Source organism: Macaca nemestrina, chromosome 12 (genome assembly GCF_043159975.1).
Source record: "Macaca nemestrina isolate mMacNem1 chromosome 12, mMacNem.hap1, whole genome shotgun sequence".
NCBI classification, from domain to species: domain Eukaryota; kingdom Metazoa; phylum Chordata; class Mammalia; order Primates; family Cercopithecidae; genus Macaca; species Macaca nemestrina.
In genome coordinates this window covers 919,108-943,097 of record NC_092136.1, presented here as the reverse complement: position 1 = coordinate 943,097, position 23,990 = coordinate 919,108, and the positions used below count along the sequence as shown (strand labels likewise).

General features: G+C 57.4%; 3 protein-coding genes and 1 pseudogene across 4 annotated transcripts in view; 2 read left to right on the top strand and 2 right to left on the bottom strand.

Annotated features, from left to right (window-relative positions):
* The window catches only part of LOC105494177 (mucin-6), a 35,551-nt gene extending 18,016 nt beyond the window's left edge, over positions 1-17,535 (top strand). The window contains exons 33-35 of the mRNA XM_071075875.1: positions 6,012-15,212; positions 16,977-17,079; positions 17,358-17,535. Coding sequence (XP_070931976.1) covers positions 6,012-15,212; positions 16,977-17,079; positions 17,358-17,535 — 9,482 coding nt within the window. The remainder of the gene's footprint in view (positions 1-6,011; positions 15,213-16,976; positions 17,080-17,357) is intronic.
* LOC139357388 (mucin-6-like) lies at positions 131-5,895 on the top strand. The gene is made up of 2 exons (XM_071073977.1): positions 131-4,753; positions 4,930-5,895. Exons 1-2 carry the CDS (start codon positions 131-133, stop codon positions 5,893-5,895), a joined length of 5,589 nt encoding a protein of 1,862 aa, XP_070930078.1.
* Positions 17,536-18,755: 1,220 nt separating the features above from the next.
* Positions 18,756-20,235, bottom strand: LOC139357393 (uncharacterized; annotated as a pseudogene).
* LOC105494175 (adaptor related protein complex 2 subunit alpha 2) overlaps positions 20,053-23,990 on the bottom strand; it is a 39,655-nt gene continuing 35,717 nt past the window's right edge. For both annotated transcript variants that reach the window (XM_071074031.1, XM_071074032.1), the window contains exons 15-19: positions 22,982-23,105; positions 21,814-21,930; positions 21,633-21,702; positions 20,998-21,132; positions 20,053-20,395 (exon numbers count right to left, since the gene is read on the bottom strand). In XM_071074031.1, coding sequence (XP_070930132.1) covers positions 20,318-20,395; positions 20,998-21,132; positions 21,633-21,702; positions 21,814-21,930; positions 22,982-23,105 — 524 coding nt within the window. In that variant the 3' untranslated portion in view covers positions 20,053-20,317. The remainder of the gene's footprint in view (positions 20,396-20,997; positions 21,133-21,632; positions 21,703-21,813; positions 21,931-22,981; positions 23,106-23,990) is intronic.

The window sequence follows — 23,990 nt, the reverse complement described above, 5'->3', positions numbered from 1 at the left end:
TTTCCAGACCACCACTATCTATCCAACACCATCACACCCTCAGACCACACTTCCCACTCACGTGCCGCCTTTCTCCACCTCCTCAGTGACTCCAAATACTCACACAGTCATCATCCCGACCCACGCACAGATGTCCACTACTGCCTCTATCCACTCAACGCCAACAGGCACCATTCCTCCACAAACAACAGTCAAGTCCACAAGGTCCACCCACACAGCCCCACCAATGACGGCAACAACCAGTAGGACCAGCCAAGACAGCAGCTCATTCAGTACAGCCAAAACCTCTACATCCCTACACTCATACGCTTCCTCCACACACCATCCTCAAGTCACCCCAACTTCTACCACCAACATTACTCCCAAGTCCACCAGTACAGGCACAGGCACCCCTGTGACCCACACCAACTCGGCCACCAGCAGCAGGACACCCATACCCATCACAACACACTCCCCACCTATAGGGAGCACTTCTGTCTCTTCCACAGGTCCTATGACTGCAACATCCGTCAAGATCACCACTACCTATCCAACCCCATCACACCCTCAGACCACACTTCCCACTCATGTTCCAGCTTTCTCCACCTCCTTGGTGACTCCAAGTACTCACACAGTTATCACTCCTACCCACGCACAGATGTCCACTTCCTCCTCCATCCACTCAAAGCCAACAGGCACCATTACTTCACCAACAACCCTCACGGCCACAGGGTCCACGCGCACAGCCCCAACAATGACGGGGACCATCAGTGGAACCAGTCAAGCCCAGAACTCAATCAGCACAGCCAAAACCTCTACATCCCTACACTCACATGCTTCCTCCACACACCATCCTGAAATCACTCTAACTTCTACCACCACTATTACTCCCAACCCCACCAGTACAGGCACGAGCACCCCTGTGGCCCACACCACCTTGGTCACCAGCAGCAGGCCACCACCACCCTTCACCACACTCTCCCCACCTACAGGGAGTAGTCCCGTCTCTTCCACAGGTCCTATGACTGCCACATCCTTCCAGACCACCACTACCTATCCAACCCCACCACACCCTCAGACCACATTTCCCACTCACGTTCCACCTTTCTCCACCTCCTTGGTGACTCCAACTACTCACACTGTCATCATCCCTACACACTCACAGACGTCCACTTCCACCTCCATCCACTCAACACCAACATACATCATTCCTTCATCAACAACAGTCAAGGCTACAGGGTCCACACACACAGCCCCACCAATGACAGGGACCACCAGTGGGACCAGCCAAGTCCACAGCTCATTCAGCACAGTCAAAACCTCTACATCCCTACATTCACATGGTTCCTCCACACATCATCCAGAAATCACCCCAACTTCTACCATCGCAATTACTCCCAACCCCACTAGTACAGACACCGGAACCCCTGTGGCCCACACCACCTCGGCCACCAGCAGCAGGCCACCACCACCCTTCACCACACACTCCACACCTACAGGGAGCAGTCCCACCACTTCCAAAGGTCCTACGACTACGACATCTCTCAAGACGACCACTACCTATCCAACCCCATCACAACCTCATACCATATTTCCCACTCACATTCCACCTTTCTCCACCTCCTCGGTGACTCCAAGTACTTACACAGTCATCACCTCTATCCACCCACAGATGTCCACTTCTGGCTCCATCCACTCAACGCCAACAGGCACCATTCCTCCACCAACAACGCTCACAACCACAGGGTCCACGCACACAGCTCCACCAATGACAGTGACCACCAGTGGCACCAGCCAAGTCCACAGCTCATTCAGCACAGCCAAAACCTCTACATCCCTCCTCTCACATGCTTCCTCCACACACCACCCTGACACCACACCAAATTCTACCACCATTATTCCCAAGTCCACTAGTGCAGGAACCAGCACCCCTGTGGCCCACACCACGTTGACCACCATCAGTGAGCCACACACACCCTTCACCACACATTCACCTTCAGGGAGCAGACCCAGCTCTTCCACAGGTCCTACGACTACAACATCCTTCAAGACCACCTCTACCTATCCAACCCCATCACACCCTCAGACCACACTTCCCACTCACGTTCCACCTTTCTCCACCTCCTTGGTGACTCCAACTACTCACACTGTCATCACCCCTACACACTCACAGACGTCCACTTCCACCTCCATCCACTCAACACCAACAGGCACCATTCCTTCATCAACAACGGTCAAGGCAACAGGGTCCACACACACAGCCCCACCAATGACAGTGACCACCAGTGTGACCAGCCAAGCCCACAGCTCATTTAGCACAGCCAAAACCTCTACATCCCTATACTCACACACTTCCTCCACACACCATCCTGAAATCACCCCAACTTCTACCACCACGATTACTCCCAATCCCACCAGTACAGGCACTGGAACCCCTGTGGCCCACACCACCTCCGCCACCAGCAACAGGCCACCGCCACCCTTCACCACACATTCCCCACCTACAGGGAGCACTCCCATCACTTCCACAGGTCCTATAACTGTAACATCCTTCAAGACTACCACTACCTATCCAACCCCATCACACCCTCAGACCACACTTCCCACTCACGTTCCACCTTTCTCCACCTCCTCAGTGACTCCAAGTACTCACACAGTCATCACCCCTACCCACACAGAGATGTCCCCTTCTGCCTATATCCACTCAACACCAACAGGCACCATTCATCCACAGACAACAGTCAAGGCTACAGGGTCCACCCACACAGCCCCACCAATGACAGCAACAACCAGTAGGACCAGCCAAGACAGCAGCTCATTCAGTACAGCCAAAACCTCTACATCCCTCCACTCACACCCTTCCTCCACACATCATCCAGAAATCACCCCAACTTCTACCACCACAAATACTCCCAAGTCCACCAGTACAGGCACCAGCACCACTGTGACCTACGCCACTTCGGCCACCAGCAGCAGGACACCCACACCCATCACCACACACTCCACACCTACAGGGAGCAGTACCCTCTCTTCCACAGGTCCTATGACTGCAACATCCTTCCAGACCACCACTATCTATCCAACACCATCACACCCTCAGACCACACTTCCCACTCACGTTCCACCTTTCTCCACTTCCTCGGTGACTCCAGGTACTCACACAGTCATCACGCCTACCCACACACAGATGTTCACTTCCTCCTCCATCCACTCAACGCCAACAGGCACCATTCCTCCACCAACAACGGTCAGTGACACAGGGTCCACGCACGCAACCCCACCAATGACGGGAACCACCATTCGGACGAGCCAAGCCCACAGCTCATTTAGCACAGCCAAAACCTCTACATCCCTTCACTCACATGTTTCCTCCACACACCATCCTGAAATCACCCTAACTTCTACCACCACCATTAATTACAATCCCACCAGTACAGAAACCGGCACCACTGTGGTCCATAGCCCCTTGACCACCAGCAGCGGGCCACCCAAACCCTTCACCACACATTCCCCACCTACGGGGAGCATTCCCATCTCTTCCACAGGTCCTGTGACTACCACACTCAAGACCACCACTGCCTATCCAACCACTTCACACCCTCAGACCACACTTCCCACTCACATTCCACCTTCGTCCACCTCACTGGTGAGCCCAAGCACTCACACAGTCATCACCCCTACCCACGCACAGGTGTCCACTACCACCTTCATCCACCCGTCACCAACAGGCACTATTCCTCCACTAACAACCTTCAGGACCACAGGATCCACGCACAAAACTCCGCCAAGGACAGTGACCATCAGTGGGACCAGCCAAGCCCACAGCTCTTTCAGCACAGCGAAAACCTCTACATCCTTGCACTCACACCCTTCCTCCACACACCAACCAGAAATCATCCCAACTTCTACCACCACCATTACTCCCAAACAAACCAGCACAGGAACCGGCACCCCTGTGGCCAACATCACCTGGGCCACCAGCAGCAGGCTACCCACAGGCTTCACCACACACTCCCCACCTACAGGGAGCAGTCACATCTCTTCCACAGGTCCTTTGACTGCAACATCCTTCCAAACCACCACTACCTATCCAACCCCATCACAACCTCACACCACACTTCCCACTCACATTCCACCTTTCTCCACCTCCTCAGTGACTCCAAGTACTCACACAGTCATCACCCCGACCCACGCACAGGTGTCCACTTCTGCCTACATCCACTCAACACCAACAGGCACCATTCCTCCACCTACAACGGTCAAGGCCACAGGCACAGTGTCCACTCACACAGCACCCCCAATGACAGCAACCACAAGCGGGACCAGCCAAACCCTGAGCTCATTCAGCACAGCCAAAACCTCTACATCCCGACACACACATGCTTCTTCGACACTCCATACTGAAGTCACTCCAACTTTTACCACCATCACCCCCAACCCCACCAGTAGAATAACCGGCACCCCTGTGGCCCACACCACCTCAGCCACCAGCAGCGAGCCACCTACACCCTTCATCACACACTCCCCAGCTACAGGGAGCAACCCCATCTCTTCCACAGGTCCCATAACTGCAACATCCTTCAAGACGACCACTACCTATCCAACGACATCACAACCTGAGACCACACTTTCCACTCATGTTCCACCTTTATCCACCTCCTTGGTGACTCCAACTACTCACACTGTCATCACCCCTACCCACACACAGAAGTCGACTTCCTCCTCGATCCACTCAGTGCCAATAGGGACCATTAATCCACCAACAACGGTCAAGGTCACAGGGTCCACCCACACAGCCCCACCGACGACAGCAAACACCAGTGGGACCAGCCAAGCACACAGCTCATTCAGCACAGCCAAAACCTCTACATCCATACATTCACACACTTCCTCCACACACCATCCTCAAGTCACCCCAACTTCTACCACCATCACCCCCAATCCCACCAGTACAGGAACCGGCACCCCTGTGGCCCACACCACCTCAGCCACCAGCAGCAAGCCACCTACACCCTTCACCACACACTCCCCACCTACAGGGAGCATTCCTATCTCTTCCACAGGTCCTATCACTGCAACACCTTTCCAGACCACCACTACCTATCCAACCCCATCACACCCTCAGACCACACTTCCGACTCACGTTCCACCTTTCTCCACCTCCTTGGTGACTCCAACTACTCACACAGTCATCACACCTACCCAAACACAGATGTCCACTTCTGCCTCCATCCATTCAATGCCAACAGGCACCATTTCTCCACCTACAACAGTCAAGGCCACAGGGTCCACCCACACAGCCCCACCAATGACAGCAACTACCAGTGGGACCAGCCAAGCCCTGAGCTCATTCAGCACAGCCAAAACCTCTACATCCCTACATTCACACACTTCCTCCACACACCATCCTCAAGTCACCCCAACTTCTACCACCATCACCCCCAATCCCACCAGTACAGGCACCGGCACCCCTGTGGCCCACACCACCTCGGCCACCAGCAGCAGGCTACCCACACCCTTCACCACACACTCCCCACGTACAGAAAGCAGTCCTGTCTCTTCCACAAGTCCTATCACTGCAACATCCTTCCAGACCACCACTACCTATCCAACCCCATCACACCCTCAGACCACACTTCCCACTCACGTTCCACCTTTCTCCACCTCCTTGCTGACTCCAACTACTCACACAGTCATCACCCCTACCCACGCACAGGTGTTCACTTCCTCCTCCATCCCCTCAGGACCAACAGGAACCATTCCTCCAGTGACAACAGTCAAGGCCACAGCATCCACGCACACAGCCCCACCAATGACAGCTACCACCAGTGGGACCAGCCAAGCCCCGAACTCATTCAGCACAGCCAAAACCTCCACATCCCTACATTCACAAACTTCTTCCACACACCATCCTGAAGTCACCCCAACTTCTACCAACATCACCCCCAAACCCACCAGTACAGGAACCGGCACCCCTGTGGCCCACACCACCTCGTCCACCAGCAGCAGGCTACCCACAACCTTCACCACACACTCCCCACCTACAGAGAGCACTCCCGTCTCTTCCACAGGTCCTATCACTGCAACATCCTTCCAGACCACCACTACCTATCCAACCCCATCACACCCTCAGACCACACTTCCCACTCACATTCCACCTTTCTCCACCTCCTTGGTGACTCCAACTACTCACACTGTCATCACCCCTACCCACGCGCAGATGTCCACTTCCTCCTCCATCCACTCAGTGCCAATAGGCACCATTCCTCCACCGACAACGGTCAAGGTCACAGGGTCCACCCACACAGCCCCACCAATGACAGCAAACACCAGTGGGACCAGCCAAGCCCTGAGCTCATTCAGCACAGCCAAAACCTCTACATCCCTACATTCACACACTTCCTCCACACACCATCCTCAAGTCACCCCAACTTCTACCACCATCACCCCCAATCCCACCAGTACAGGCACCGGCACCCCTGTGGCCCACACCACCTCGGCCACCAGCAGCAGGCTACCCACACCCTTCACCACACACTCCCCACCAACAGAAAGCAGTCCTGTCTCTTCCACAAGTCCTATCACTGCAACATCCTTCCAGACCACCACTACCTATCCAACCCCATCACACCCTCAGACCACACTTCCCACTCACGTTCCACCTTTCTCCACCTCCTTGCTGACTCCAACTACTCACACAGTCATCACCCCTACCCACGCACAGATGTTCACTTCCTCCTCCATCCCCTCAGGGCCAACAGGAACCATTCCTCCAGTGACAACAGTCAAGGCCACAGCATCCACGCACACAGCCCCACCAATGACAGCTACCACCAGTGGGACCAGCCAAGCCCCGAACTCATTCAGCACAGCCAAAACCTCCACATCCCTACATTCACAAACTTCTTCCACACACCATCCTGAAGTCACCCCAACTTCTACCACCATCACCCCCAAACCCACCAGTACAGGAACCGGCACCCCTGTGGCCCACACCACCTCGTCCACCAGCAGCAGGCTACCCACAACCTTCACCACACACTCCCCACCTACAGAGAGCACTCCCGTCTCTTCCACAGGTCCTATCACTGCAACATCCTTCCAGACCACCACTACCTATCCAACACCATCACACCCTCAGACCACACTTCCCACTCACATTCCACCTTTCTCCACCTCCTTGGTGACTCCAACTACTCACACTGTCATCACCCCTACCCACGCGCAGATGTCCACTTCCTCCTCCATCCACTCAGTGCCAATAGGCACCATTCCTCCACCGACAACGGTCAAGGTCACAGGGTCCACCCACACAGCCCCACCAATGACAGCAAACACCAGTGGGACCAGCCAAGCCCCGAACTCATTCAGCACAGCCAAAACCTCTACATCCCTACATTCACACACTTCCTCCACACACCATCCTCAAGTCACCCCAACTTCTACCACCATCACCCCCAATCCCACCAGTACAGGCACCGGCACCCCTGTGGCCCACACCACCTCGGCCACCAGCAGCAGGCTACCCACACCCTTCACCACACACTCCCCACCTACAGAAAGCAGTCCTGTCTCTTCCACAAGTCCTATCACTGCAACATCCTTCCAGACCACCACTACCTATCCAACCCCATCACACCCTCAGACCACACTTCCCACTCACGTTCCACCTTTCTCCACCTCCTTGGTGACTCCAACTACTCACACAGTCATCACCCCTACCCACGCACAGGTGTTCACTTCCTCCTCCATCCCCTCAGGGCCAACAGGAACCATTCCTCCAGTGACAACAGTCAAGGCCACAGCATCCACGCACACAGCCCCACCAATGACAGCTACCACCAGTGGGACCAGCCAAGCCCCGAACTCATTCAGCACAGCCAAAACCTCCACATCCCTACATTCACAAACTTCTTCCACACACCATCCTGAAGTCACCCCAACTTCTACCACCATCACCCCCAAACCCACCAGTACAGGAACCGGCACCCCTGTGGCCCACACCACCTCGTCCACCAGCAGCAGGCTACCCACAACCTTCACCACACACTCCCCACCTACAGAGAGCACTCCCGTCTCTTCCACAGGTCCTATCACTGCAACATCCTTCCAGACCACCACTACCTATCCAACCCCATCACACCCTCAGACCACACTTCCCACTCACATTCCACCTTTCTCCACCTCCTTGGTGACTCCAACTACTCACACTGTCATCACCCCTACCCACGCGCAGATGTCCACTTCCTCCTCCATCCACTCAGTGCCAATAGGCACCATTCCTCCACCGACAACGGTCAAGGTCACAGGGTCCACCCACACAGCCCCACCAATGACAGCAAACACCAGTGGGACCAGCCAAGCCCTGAACTCCTTCAGCACAGCCAAAACCTCTACATCCCTACATTCACACACTTCCTCCACACACCATCCTCAAGTCACCCCAAATTCTACCACCATCACCCCCAATCCCACCACTACAGGCACCGGCAGCTCTGTGGCCCACACCACCTCGGCCACCAGCAGCAGGCTACCCACACACTTCACCACACACTCCCCACCTACAGAAAGCAGTCCTGTCTCTTCCACAAGTCCTATCACTGCAACATCCTTCCAGACCACCACTACCTATCCAACCCCATCACACCCTCAGACCACACTTCCCACTCACGTTCCACCTTTCTCCACCTCCTTGCTGACTCCAACTACTCACACAGTCATCACCCCTACCCACGCACAGATGTTCACTTCCTCCTCCATCCCCTCAGGGCCAACAGGAACCATTCCTCCAGTGACAACAGTCAAGGCCACAGCATCCACGCACACAGCCCCACCAATGACAGCTACCACCAGTGGGACCAGCCAAGCCCCGAACTCATTCAGCACAGCCAAAACCTCCACATCCCTACATTCACAAACTTCTTCCACACACCATCCTGAAGTCACCCCAACTTCTACCACCATCACCCCCAAACCCACCAGTACAGGAACCGGCACCCCTGTGGCCCACACCACCTCGTCCACCAGCAGCAGGCTACCTACAACCTTCACCACACACTCCTCACCTACAGAGAGCAGTCCCGTCTCTTCCACAGGTCCTATCACTGCAACATCCTTCAAGATCACCACTACCTATCCAACCCCATCACACCCTCAGACCACACTTCCAACTCACGTTCCACCTTTCTCCACCTCCTTGGTGACTCCAACTACTCACACAGTCATCACCCCTACCGATGCACAGAGGTCTACTTCTACCTCCATCCACTCAACGCCAACAGGCACCATTCCTCCACCAACAACGGTCAAGGCCACAGGGTCCACCCACACAGCCCTACCAATGACGGTGACCACCAGTGGGACCAGCCAAGCCCCAAGTTCATTCAGCACAGCCAAAACTTCTACATCCCTATATTCACACACTTCTTCCACACACCATCCTGAAGTCACACCAACTTCTACCACCATCACCCCCAACTCCACCAGTACAGGAACCGGCACCCCCGTGGCCCACGCCACCTCGTCCACCAGCAGCAAGCTACCCACAACCTTTACCACAGACTCCCCACCTACAGAGAGCACTCCCGTCTCTTCCACAGGTCCTATCACTGCAACATCCTTCCAGACCACCACTACCTATCCAACACCATCACACTCTCAGACTACACTTCCTACTCACGTTCCACCTTTCTTCACCTCCTTGGTGACTCCAACTACTCACACAGTCATCACACCTACCCACGCCCAGATGTCCACTTCTACCTCCATCCACTCAACGCCAACAGGCACCATTCCTCCACCGACAACAGTCAAGGCCACAGGGTCCACCCACACATCCCCACAAATAACGGCAACCACCAGTGGGAACAGCCACACCCACAGCTCATTCAGCACAGCCAAAACCTCTACACCCCTACATTCACACACCTCCTCCACACACCATCCTGAAGTCACTCCAACTTCTACTACCATCACCCCCAATCCCACCACTACAGGAATTGGCACTCCTGTGGCCCACACCACCTCAGCCACCAGCAGCAGGCTACCCACACCCTTCACCACACACTCCCCACCAACAGAAAGTAGTCCCATCTCTTCCACAAGTCCTATCACTGCAACATCCTTCCAGACCACCACTACCTATCCAACACCATCACACCCTCAGACCACACTTCTCACTCATGTTCCACCTTTCTCCACCTCCTTGGTGACTCCAACTACTCACACAGTCATCACCCCCACCCACGCACAGGTGTTCACTTCCTCCTCCATCCCCTCAGAGCCAACAGGAACCATTCCTCCAGTGACAACAGTCAAGGCCACAGCATCCACGCACACAGCCCCACCAATGACAGCTACCACCAGTGGGACCAGCCAAGCCCCAAGTTCATTCAGCACAGCCAAAACCTCTACATCCCTACATTCACACACTTCTTCCACACACCATCCTGAAGTCACACCAACTTCTACCACCATCACCCCCAACACCACTAGTACAGGAACCAGCACCCCTGTGGCCCACACCACCACGTCCACCAGCAGCAGGCTACCCACAACCTTCACCACACACTCCCCACCTACAGAGAGCACTCCCGTCTCTTCCACAGGTCCTATCACTGCAACATCCTTCCAGACCACCGCTACCTATCCAACACTATCACACCCTCAGACCACACTTCCCACTCACATTCCACCTTTCTCCACCTCCTTGGTGACTCCAACTACTCACACTGTCATCACCCCTACCCACGCGCAGATGTCCACTTCCTCCTCCATCCACTCAGTGCCAATAGGCACCATTCCTCCACCGACAACGGTCAAGGTCACAGGGTCCACCCACACAGCCCCACCAATGACAGCAAACACCAGTGGGACCAGCCAAGCCCTGAGCTCATTCAGCACAGCCAAAACCTCTACACCCCTACATTCACACACTTCCTCCACACACCATCCTGAAGTCACCCTAACTTCTACCATCATCGTCCCCAATCCCACCAGTACAGGAACTGGCACCCCTGCGGCCCACACCACCTCAGTCACCAGCAGCGAGCCACCTACACCCTTCACCACACACTCCCCAGCTACAGGGAGCACTCCCGTCTCTTCCACAGGTACAATGACTGCAACATCGTTCAAGACCACAATTACCTATCCAACCCCATCACACCCTCAGACCACACTTCCCACTCACGTTCCACCTTTCTCCACCTCCTTGGTGACTCCAACTACTCACATAGTCATCACCCCTACCAACACACAGATGTCCACTTCTACCTCCATCCACTCAACGCCAACAGGCACCATTCCTCCACCGACAACGGTCAAGGCTACAGGGTCCACTCAGACAGCCCCACCAATGACAGCGACCACCAGTGGGACCAGCCAAGCGCACAGCTCATTCAGCACAGCCAAAACCTCTACACCCCTACAGTCACACACTTCTTCCACACACCATCCTGAAGTTACCCCAACTTCTACCACCATCACCCCCAAACCCACCAGTACAGGAACCGGCACCCCTGTGGTCCACACCACCTCGGCCACCAGCAGCAGGCTACCCACAACCTTCACCACACACTCCCCACCTACAGAGAGCACTCCCGTCTCTTCCACAGGTCCTATCACTGCAACATCCTTCCAGACCACCACTACCTATCCAACACCATCACACCCTCAGACCACACTTCCCACTCACGGTCCATCTTTCTCCACCTCCTTGGTGACTCCAACTACTCACACTGTCATCACCCCTACCCACGCGCAGATGTCCACTTCCTCCTCCATCCACTCAGTGCCAATAGGCACCATTCCTCCACCGACAACGGTCAAGGTCACAGGGTCCACCCACACAGCCCCACCAATGACAGCAAACACCAGTGGGACCAGCCAAGCCCTGAGCTCATTCAGCACAGCCAAAACCTCTACACCCCTACATTCACACACTTCCTCCACACACCATCCTGAAGTCACCCTAACTTCTACCATCATCGTCCCCAATCCCACCAGTACAGGAACTGGCACCCCTGTGGCCCACACCACCTCAGTCACCAGCAGCGAGCCACCTACACCCTTCACCACACACTCCCCAGCTACAGGGAGCACTCCCGTCTCTTCCACAGGTACAATGACTGCAACATCGTTCAAGACCACAATTACCTATCCATCCCCATCACACCCTCAGACCACACTTCCCACTCACGTTCCACCTTTCTCCACCTCCTTGGTGACTCCAAATACTCACATAGTCATCACCCCTACCCACACACAGATGTCCACTTCTACCTCCATCCACTCAACGCCAACAGGCACCATTCCTCCACCGACAACGGTCAAGGCTACAGGGTCCACTCAGACAGCCCCACCAATGACAGCGACCACCAGTGGGACCAGCCAAGCGCACAGCTCATTCAGCACAGCCAAAACCTCTACACCCCTACAGTCACACACTTCCTCCACACACCATCCTGAAGTTACCCCAACTTCTACCACCATCACCCCCAAACCCACCAGTACAGGAACCGGCACCCCTGTGGTCCACACCACCTCGGCCACCAGCAGCAGGCTACCCACAACCTTCACCACACACTCCCCACCTACAGAGAGTAGTCCCGTCTCTTCCACAGGTCCTATCACTGCAACATCCTTCCAGACCACCACTACCTATCCAACCCCATCACACCCTCAGACCACACTTCCCACTCACCGTCCATCTTTCTCCACCTCCTTGGTGACTCCAACTACTCACACTGTCATCACCCCTACCCACGCGCAGATGTCCACTTCCTCCTCCATCCACTCAGTGCCAATAGGCACCATTCCTCCACCGACAACGGTCAAGGTCACAGGGTCCACCCACACAGCCCCACCAATCACTGCAAACACCAGTGGGACCAGCCAAGCCCTGAGCTCATTCAGCACAGCCAAAACCTCTACACCCCTACATTCACACACTTCCTCCACACACCATCCTGAAGTCACCCCAACTTCTACCACCACGATTACTCCCAATCCCACCAGTACAGGCACCGGAACCCCTGTGGCCCACACCACCTCGGCCACCAGCAGCAGGCTACCCACAATCTTCACCACACACTCCCCACCTACGGGGAGCAGTCCCGTCTCTTCCACAGGTCCTATGACTGCAACATCCTTCAAGATCACCACTACCTATCCAACACCATCACACCCTCAGACCACACTTTCCACTTACGTTCCACCTTTCTCCACCTCCTTGGTGACTCCAACTACTCACACAGTCATCACCCTTACCCACGCACAGATGTCCACTTCTACCTCCATCCACTCAACGCCAACAGGCACCATTTCTCCACCTACAACAGTCAGTGCCACAGGGTCCACCCACACAGCCCCACCAATAACGGCAACTACCAGTGGGACCAGCCAAGCCCTGAGCTCATTCAGCACAGCCAAAACCTCTACATCCCTACATTCACACACTTCCTCCACACACCATCCTCAAGTCACCCCAACTTCTACCACCATCACCCCCAACCCCACCAGTACAGGAACCAGCACCCCTGTGGCCCACACCACCTCGGCCACCAGCAGCAGGCTACCCACAACCTTCACCACACACTCCCCACCTACAGAGAGTAGTCCTGTCTCTTCCACAGGTCCTATCACTGCAACATCCTTCAAGACCACCACTACCTATCCAACCCCATCACACCCTCAGACCACACTTCCGACTCACGTTCCACCTTTCTCCACCTCCTTGGTGACTCCAACTACTCACACAGTCATCACACCTACCCAAACACAGATGTCCACTTCTGCCTCCATCCATTCAATGCCAACAGGCACCATTTCTCCACCTACAACAGTCAATGCCACAGGGTCCACCCACACAGCCCCACCAATGACGGCAACCACCAGTGGGACCAGCCAAGCCCTGAGCTCATTCAGCACAGCCAAAACCTCTACATCCCTACATTCACACTCTTCCTCCACACACCATCCTGAAGTCACCCCAACTTCTACCACCATCACCCCCAACCCCACCACTACAGGAACCGGCACCCCTGTGGTCCACACCACCTTGGCCACCAGCAGCAGGCTACCCACACCCTTCACCACACACTCCCCACCTACAGGGAGCAGTCCCGTCTCTTCCACAGGTCCTACGACTGCAACATCCTTCAAGATCACCACTACCTATCCAACCCCATCACACCCTCAGACCACACTTCCCACTCACGTTCCACCTTTCTCCACCTCCTTGGTGACTCCAACTACTCACATAGTCATCACCCCTATCCTCCCAGAGATGTCCACTTTCTCCTCCATCCCTACAATGCCAACAGGCACCATTTCTCCACCAACAACGGTCAAGGCCACAGGGTCCACCCACACAGCCCCATCAATGACAGTGACTACCAGTGGGACCAGCCAAGCCCACAGCTCATTCAGCACAACCACAGCCTCTTCTTCCTTCATATCCTCCTCCTCGTGGCGGCCTCCGAACTCTAGCTCAAGGCCACCGTCACCACCTTCTGCCACCACACAACTCCCCCACTTCAGTTCTGCAACCACTCCTGTTTCTACAACTAATCAGCTGTCCTCCTCATTTTCTCCCACTCCTTCTGCCCAGTCTTCTGTTTCTTCTCATGTACCTTCCTCCCACTCCTCTCCCCAGACTTCATCTTCAGCTGGTACATCTTCCTCTGTCATGTCCACCTCCGTGCACTCCACAACCCTGAGCTCGAGCTCACACTCCTCGTTCTTCACTCATCCCACAACTGCGTCAGGGTCTGCATCTCCTCTTTTTCCTTCTTCTCCAGCTGCCTCTACCACCATTAGGGCCTCTCTCCCCCACACTATCTCCTCTCCTTTCACCTCCTCTGCTCTACTCCCCATATCCACTCTTACTGTGTCTCCCACCCCATCCAGTCACCACACCTCCAGCTCCGCTGCATTTCCGTCCACGCCCAGGACCACGGCCAGCACCCACACCACCCCTGCCTTCTCCTCTCAGTCCACCACCTCGCGGTCCACTTCTCTCACCACCCGAGTTCCCACGTCAGGCTTTGTGTCACTCACCTCGGGGGTGACGGGTATCCCTAGCTCTCCACTCACCAACCTTACCACCAGGCACCCTGGTCCCATCTCACTGCCTACCACGCAGTTCCTGACCAGCTCCCTCACTGCGCATGGAAGCGCCCCTGCTTCTGCCCCGGTATCTTCTCTCGGGACACCTACACCCACCTCACCTGGTAAGTGGCATCTCTGTGGCCCTCCTGCTGGCCTCACCTCTGTGCTCGTGACTCACAGGCAGCCACTGCCTCAGTTTACCCCTCATGGTCCTATGATCCCAGGACCACATGCCTGTTCCCCACCTTCCCTACACGCCTAATGGGTTTTTCCCCTCTCCTCTCTTGGGCACCCTCTATGCCAACGCTTTCTTGGCCAAGCAAGTGTCCGGCCTCCCCGTTGGCCTTTCCCCAGCTAACCTTGACCTTTCCCTGCACTGGCTCACTCATGCCCCGGTCACTGCTGCACTCCCGGCCTCCCCTCAGAGTGATACCTTCCAAAAGCCTTCCCCGGCTGCCCCTTTGGGTGCTCAGAGGATGTCAGGGCTGGCCGGACCCCAGGGTTCAAGCAGCACAGCCCTTCCTCCAAGTGCAGAAAGAGACATAAAGGTCCGGCACAGCCCCTGCCTCGCCCCGAAGGACCTGTTGACGGTGAAGCTGGACCTGGCAACCAGGGCACCTGCTCCTTGGTACTCATGCCAATTCTCCGGGCCACGGCTCTTCCCGGCCTCCACCTGGTCTCATGCCTATGAGCGAGTCCACTGCTCCCCAGGCCATGAGATGCCTGGAGACAGAACACACCTCAGGCCTCGTCCACGTCCACCTAACCTCACGTTCCTGGGATGTCCCTCACTTCCCTCCTGGGTGTTCCTCTCACAGCAACCACCCAGGGACTGGGTCCCTCGCATGCATCGACCTCCACCAGGTGGCAACGCCACGGTTGGCTTCGTGGTCTCTCACGTGGGTAGCAGCTCGTTGCTGCAGGCTGAGGGAATCTTGGTTTGGGTCCCTCCCTGAGACCAGGACTTGGGTGCAAGCTGTAACCGGGGAGGTGGCCCCAAGAAGCAGAGGTGAGGGAGCAGGAAACATCTGGGAGGGGAGGGCAGCTGGGGACGGCAGGGCCTGTGGAGGCACACATAGTCCTGCCCCCTCCTGGAGAAAGCTCTCTGCAGCGGGCAGGTAGGTTCCAGGCGACCTGTCTTCTCTGTGGCCAGGAAATGAAGCTGGGCACAGCCAGGGGAGGGCACACAGGCAGCAGAGTTCAGCCTTTACCCCAGGACTCCTTTTCCACTTTAACCCACGCTCCGCAGTGGCGGTTTCTAATGCCGATGCTGCCACTGCCTGCATCAGTCCACCCTGCTCCGTGCTGCCTGCCACGGGCCCAGGCCTCTCACTGAGGCTGGCTCTCTGGGCCTTCCACACGGTTCCCCACCCCGCCCCTTCCAGGAGCCCAGACCACGGGGCCTGCTCCACTTCCCTCCTCCCCAGCTGGGGCACATGGAGCTCCCACGACACCACTTGTCCCCCTCTCTGGCGTCACTGACACGGTGTCCTCGGCCCCCCTGCAGGTCCTGGGTCCGGCCAGCCAGAGATACCCATGCCCACAGGTCGGTGTCGAGGCCTGGGGTGGGGCATCAGGGAAGCTGGGGCCCAGGGGTGGCTCACACAGGCCCAGGGCTCAGTATCTGCTGAGTCCACTGAGAAAATTCTCTACCTTGATGGACTCCAGCAGAGCGACTTTGAGGGGAAAAAACAAACTAGGATGCTGCTGGCCTTTGCCTTTGGGTATGGCTGAGGTCTGAGCTCTGTGGGGCTCCACAAAGGAAGACCACACCTAGGGCAGGAGAGTCCAGAGACAGGTGGGGACCCCGGTCTCTAGCCAGGGCTTCCCTCCCTCCTCTCTCCATGTCCACCCTGAGCGCTGCTGACCGTCCACTCGGCTCCCAGGGGTCTGCAGCGTGCAGGAGCAGCAGGAGGAGATCACGTTCAAGGGATGCACGGCGAACGTGACGGTAACCCGCTGTGAGGGCACCTGCATTTCTGCCGCCAGGTGAGTCCACAGGCGGGAGGCCTGCCCCACGTCCAGCAAGGTGCTCACAACCCCACCCCAGAGAGGCACCAGGGCAGGTTCGGGCTCCCCACCCAGGCGCTTGCTGCCCCGTCAGGTTAGCCACTCTGCGCTCCATCTGCCCAACACCAGCCTTGGCCCCTGTGAGCCGGGAGCTCAGCGGGGAGGTCCAGGCCTCTGTGGAGCAGCTGCCCTGGGGAGGGAGGGGCCTTTTGCCCCTGCAGCACCCATGACCCTGCTCTGTCTTGGCTTCTCGGCAGTTACAACACCATCACCCAGCAGGTGGACGCCCACTGCGGCTGCTGCCGCCCCCTCCACTCCTATGAGCAGCAGGTGGAGCTGCCCTGCCCAGACCCCAGCGTGCCTGGCCGGCAGCTCGTACTCACCCTGCAGGTGTTCAGCCGCTGCGAGTGCAGCTCTGTGGCCTGTGGAGCCTAGCAGGGTCGCTGCCCGCTCTCCTGGGGCTGAAGGACTGCAGATGACCGACAGGACAAACACCCGCCGGCCCCCCTCCCACTTGTGCCGGCAGCTGCTTTCCTGGTCACCAGGCCTGGTCCGCAAGTGCCCCCAGCTGTGGCTCACCTGGGGCACCGGTGGGAGAGGGGCTGCCAAGCAGAGGCCCAGACCACCACACCCCTGCAGACCCTGAGCCAGCAGAGAGGGACTGAGGCGGGCAGTGGCCACGCACCCTCCCAGGCACACAGGGCACTCCCGACCACCTGTCTGCCATCCAACACCTCCCAGCCCTTGAACTTGGCCCCAGCCCTGCTACGCCCAGAACCCTGCAGATGAGGCCAGAGCAGGCGCTGGACCAGACCCGTCAGGACCTGTGCGGAGATGGGGGCAAGAGGCCCAGGCAGCCACCGACACAGAGAAGAGGAGCTCCCCAGAGTCAGGGAGGGCAGAGGGTGGCAGCGAGGGCAGGGCAGCCACCCCTGCTCCCAGCCAGGCAGAAGGCCCCGGCCAGCACCACACCTGTCCCCAGCAGCTTGTCCTCGGGAGAGGGCGTCACCCGGCCAGAGACTCCAAATAAACTGGTTCTTGTCAAGGCACAGAGGCTGGTCCCTGAGCACTTGAGCCCTGCTTTTGCCTCTCCCCAGTCCCTTAGACATTAGGCACCCGACCCACACCTGCACCCTGTGGGCCCCTGGGATCTGAGGTTGGGTGGGGCTGCCCCCAGGAGGGTCTGGGCTGGGAAAAGCAGCTGCCTCTGGCCTTAGGCCCCTGCCCTCCCTCCACCAGGACTGTCCTATCTCTGGCGAAGCCCACCGTCCTCCAGGGGCCACCCCCATCTGCCCGAGAGCCCCTTCTGTAGTCAGATCAACAGACTCCCCACGGAGCCTCCTCATACCCACGTGGTTTGGCAAGCCCGTTCCCCAGGAGGGAGCCCTGGGCTGCACCCCAACACACTGGACAGCGGGGAGCCCTGAGGCCAGGCTGGAGGGGTTCCCGCATGACCTGAGTCCCAAAAAATTCCACCACACGCCCAGAATCAAACTGGCAGAGCAAAGGGCAGGTCACTTTCTGATGCCCACTGCCTGTGAGCCCACGTGCCGAAGGACAGGCCAGGGACTTTGGGGTCTGTGCCTCACACGGCCCCCGGGGAGCTGAGGGTTACGTGGGATGCTTTCCCCCCAAAGAAAGCGCACGATCTGGGGTGCTGTTCTAGCCTTTATTTTTCTTTGACGAGGAGTGCCACACTGAGGGCCCCTCTGCAGCCACACAGGGAAGTGGTGCCTCGGGGAGCGGCCTTTCCTCTGATGGCGGGAGGGGTCAAGGGACGCAGGAGATCCACGGCAGCACACGCAGCCGGCAGGCGCAGCACACGGGCAGAGCACTGCCCAGCAGCTGGAACACAAGAATGAGGGCCACACCACCCAGCTGCAGCACAAGCCCAGCGCGGCGTGTCATGACACCTGGCACCGCCAGACCCAGAATGGCCAGTGCCAAGAGGCGCACGCCACCGACATGGCTATCCTGTGATCAAAGTCCGACACGCCGGAAGGAGAGCCACAGACATCGTGGGCTGCACACACTGCAGGGGAGCTGTGGAGACCTGATGGGTCCATGAGCCCGTGCAGCTGCCCCAGGGACCCGTGGAGCAGGTGGCTGAGGGCCAGGCTCAAGCACATGTGGCCACCCACCCTCCCTGCCTCCACAGCACGTCAGGAAGCCGGAACCCATGCTGGGTGTGTTTAGGACAAACAAGGCCACCGTCCTGGGGACAGAGCACAGGGCCCCAGCCTCAGCTCCTAGGCCAGCCCCACTCTCTCGCCTCTCAGGTGTCAGACGTGCAGCCTGGGCGCTGAGTCCAGACGACAGGCGAGACACAAGCGGCAGGTGGCACACAGTGTGTGGCCCGTGGCCCCTTCACTTCCTGACGACACAGAGGCTTCCTCCTCCACAGCCCCTCCAGGGATGACTGGACGGGGCCGGTGGAAGCATTCAAGCCTGCACCGTGGCCTGGGGACACCCACTCTTGACAGGAGAGAGACGAGCACACCTGAGTCTGAGCCACCAGCCCACGCTTTACCCCGGAGTCCTGGGGGCCCCGCGGGGCCAGCAGGACGCTCCTTCCCTGGCTGCACATCTAAGGCCTCGGGGACTGCAGGAGCAAAACAGACGCCCTCCACGAACAGGAGCTGGGAAAACAATTACATCCAGCCAGGACACGTGGTCTGGCCAGAAGTCATCACAAATACAAATGCTTCTGAAGTCCAGATTAAAATCCTGCCTGGGAAAACTGTCCAGCTGGGACTGCAGCAAAACCAGGGGCGGCCGTGCTCCTCCCAAGGGCCCAGGACGATGCCAGGTGTGCAGCCACCAGAACAGCCACACACCAAGGCTCAGCCCACGCCACACGCGGCGGCACTGCTGCTCCCAGAGGCTCCGAGGCGGGGTGGGCGGCAGCACGGGCCATCTCAGTGACACTCCCACAAACGCCACGTTCACGCCAACTTCTAACTTCCCTTTAATTCGTAGGTTGAACCACAGAACTGTCTTGATTTTTATAAAAACTGATCCCAAGATCCACCTTCTGCCGTGGCTGCCGCAGTCCAGGCTGAGCTTTTCTTCCTGAGCCACACACGTGTGTTCCTGTCCAGCCCAAAGGGGAGAGGTCTGGGGCAGCGGGGGTGCTCATCTGCAGGACGGCCACGAAGACAAACGGCACAGACGAAGACAACGCAAGACACACGGGCCTGGTCTTCCATCCTCAAGACTAAAACTGCGCGGACAGCAATTCACATAATCTCTGAGAAACGGCTTCCTTACTCGTCCGCAGCGTGAGCCGGTACATCTGAAACGGAGAGCGCAGCGGGTCAGCGGGCATGCCAAGGCTCACACAGCCCTCGGGTCCAGGACCCGCCATGCAGAACCCTGTGGGCCACGCCCAGGGACCGCTCTCTGGAGGCACCCACAGCTCGGCAGAGGCCTGAGCACCACACACACTGTCAGCATGAAAACTGAGGGCTGGCACGGGAGCGCCTGGCACCTCGTACGTAGCTGGCGGGAGTGTGAAGTGGCACAGCTTCTTGTAGCGCTAACCACACACAGGCCCTGGGCAGCAGCGGCATTCCCGGGTGCCGCCCGAGTGAAACGGAGACAGGTGTCTGTCGACAGAATGGGACGTGGCGAGAAGGAACAACGCGGTGACAGAGAGGAACAGCTGGGAGAGCCACCACCCAGGGCCAGGATGCTCTGCGGCGGGACGATGCTCCAGGTGGCCAGCTGTGGGGAGACTGGGATGCAACCATGTATTGACAGGGTGGTGGTTAAACGGGCACACAACATCTATCAAAACTGACCGAACTGCTCTAAAGAGCTACACATCTCACCATGTACATTGTGCCAGAATAAAAAGCAACTCAAGTGTGTTCAGCCATTTCCTGAGGGCCTGACCTGGGCTTGCAGGTTCGGCTCCAGGCGTAGCAGGCATCCGATCTGGGTGGTTTTCGTGTGGATGATTCCAGCTCCCACGAAATTTGCAGGATTAGGATCAACTTCTTCAAGAAGTGCAGAACCAAATCCAATGATCTGTCCAAAGAAACAGGAGAATGATGATCCTGGAGCGGGGTCACAGGCAGCACGTCCAGGGCCATCCCTCCAGACCCCGGCGCTGGGTTGCGGGCAGCATGTCCCCCGGGGCCACCCCTCCAGATCCTGGCACTGGGTGGCGGGGAGCATGTCCCCAGGGCCGTCCCTCCAGACCCTGGTGCTGGGTCTTGAGCAGCAGGTCCCCCGGGGCCATCCCTCCAGACCCTGGCGCTGGGTCACGGACAGCGCGTTCCCCGGGGCCGTCCCTCCAGACCCTGGCGCTGGGTGGCAGGCAACAGCCCTCCAGACCCTGGCGCTGGGTCGCGGGTAGAGCGTCCCCGACGGCCATCCCTCCAGAACCTGGCAATGGGTCACGGGCAACGGCCCTCCAGACCCTGGCGCTGGGTCACGGACAGCGCGTCCCCCGGGGCCGTCCCTCCAGACCCTGGCGCTGGGTTGCAGGCAGCGTGTCCCCGGGGCCGTCCCTCCAGATGCCCTACCTTGGCTTTGGTGACTTCTGTGTCCATCGGGTGCTTTGCTTTGAAGATGTTCTGCACCTCCTGCTGTGGACTGTGAGAAACAGCAAAGGCGAGTTTCTCAGCCAGGCCAGAGACCAAAGCCCATCTGTTCAAATGACCCCCATCCCCACCCCCGACCCCTACAGGACAACAGGTTTCTCACTTGCTCAACTGCTTCCAACGCTGAAAGAAATCCTGAGAAGCCATTTCTGTCGGCTGGAAGAATTTGTTGAGAGTGATGGGCAGCTGCACAGACACGTTCTGGAAGGTGCCCCCATACCTGCCAGCAGCAGCAGAAAGAGACAGTCAGCTCCTCCTCTGAGAGCCCCAGGGGCCAGGAAAGAGCCGAGGGACAGTCAGCTCCTCCTCTGAGAGCCCCAGGGGCCAGGAAAGAGCCGAGGGACAGTCAGCTCCTCCTCTGAGAGCCCCAGGGGCCGGAAAAGAGCCTGGAGTGAGAAGCGTCCCCACCTACCGCCACCCACCAGAGCGTGGGGAGCCGAGCCTTGAGTCTCCACAGATCACGTGTGGCTCAGTGTACAGTGTCACCCACAGACAGGATAGGCCAGGGCCGCGTACACAGGCAGGATGCCCCTGTGCCTCACTTCTCCCCATCTATCTGTTTCTCAGAACTCCAAGTCTGTGCAAATAGTGTGATTTTTTTTTCTTTAAAAAGGCAAAGGCATTTGCACAAAGAATGAAACAAAAATTTGCATGTCTATGTCCCCAAATTCTACGGTATACAATCCTTAAGTTCTTTGTATTTTTAATGTTAGAAAGTGTGCTTTTCTCAACATTCATAACCTTGCAGACACCCAGCAGGGTACGCGCTGACCGTGTACACGCTATTGTAGCCACTGAAAAGTGAGAGTAAGCAACAGTTGCAACAGGAAAATCTCCTGCTTTTAAAAAATAAGCAAAGTGGTATGATCTGAGTCCAACTGTGCAAAAAACGCACCCCTCAGGCCAGGGTCCGAAGGAAGCCAGCTGCCTTCACCTCGCAGCGGTTGTCTGGTACCAAGCCGGGCAGGTGGCATGTGGCCCTGGCTGTCTGCTACCCCATGAGGTAGGCCCCGTTGTGCCCAGAAAGATCCTAGCAAGGCCCCATGTGGGAGCTGCCACCTGCCATCCCACAGCCCAGGGCTTCACCTCCCCTTGTTTCCTGCGCTCTGCAGAGCTGAGGGCAGCAACAGCTCAGGTCGCATCCATGCACCATGAGTACCCACATGCCCTGGGTCCCCTCAGGAAGGACATGGGGGCACAGTCATGGAGCCCAGGCACACAGCTCAGGCGCCCACACAATCTTTGGCCCGGGGCGCACAGATGGCTCTTACCTGAACTGAATGTTGAGGACTGGCGCCTCCGTGAAGTCAGACACGCACTCTATGTTGACCACCTGCTGCACCTGCGCACCCCCCTCCACAGTCGGGTCCACGGGCTTGGTCTGCAGGTTCAGGTGTGTGTGCGTTAAGGAATCCAGCCAAGCAAGCCCCAGCGGCAGAAGCGGAAACGGGCCGGGCTAGAGCCCCAGCAGGACCCGTGGAGGCGAGCACACTCACCACGCTCCAGGACCACCAGCTACGGGTCAAGGGGCGGCCACACCACCCGGTCCTGCCTTTCCACCCAGACAATCCTCAAAACACTGTTTGCTTCTCACGCTTCCAAAACGGCTCCTCCATTTTAAAAAGTCGCTTAGACTATACACTGGCTGTTCTCCTTATCTGTTTTCACTCTGTGAGCCTCGGCTCTGGTTCTTACACACACAACTTTTGTCGCCGTTAGCAGAAACTGGTGCTTAGTAGGGCAGGAAAACTTCAAGAATCCTGGGAATAGCAGGCTCCTGAGACAGCGAGACTCAGAAAAGAGCCCGCCTTGCTGGGACCAGCGTTGTTTTCATGCTGGAAAACAAGGGTTTGCCTACAGCCTCTCCAGAAGAAACAGCGACACGAGCGAAGCTGGGTGCAGGAGGCAGCAGGGTGCAGGCCTCGCCTACCCTCTGGGAGGTGTGCTGCCGGCCACTCAGCTGCTGGGCTCGCTGCTGCCTCGAGCCAAGTGGACCCCGAGGGAGAGACCCCTAAAGAGGGGCACAGTAGGAGTCAGCTTCCACTCCGGATTCTCAACGAAGTCTTTAATACACATGATACTACATGTGTATTTTTAATGACTGTTTTGAAACAGTTAGCTTGAACAGTCTGCATTACAACATGCTCATGTTAAAATGAACACAGACGAGCCAGTGGCAAGACGATGTTGCTTCACTCAGGTCTCGGACCATAAACCCCCAGGTGTCACCGTTTCTGGTCAAGCTGGGGTCTTCACGCTAACTCTACTCGGTGCGCCTAT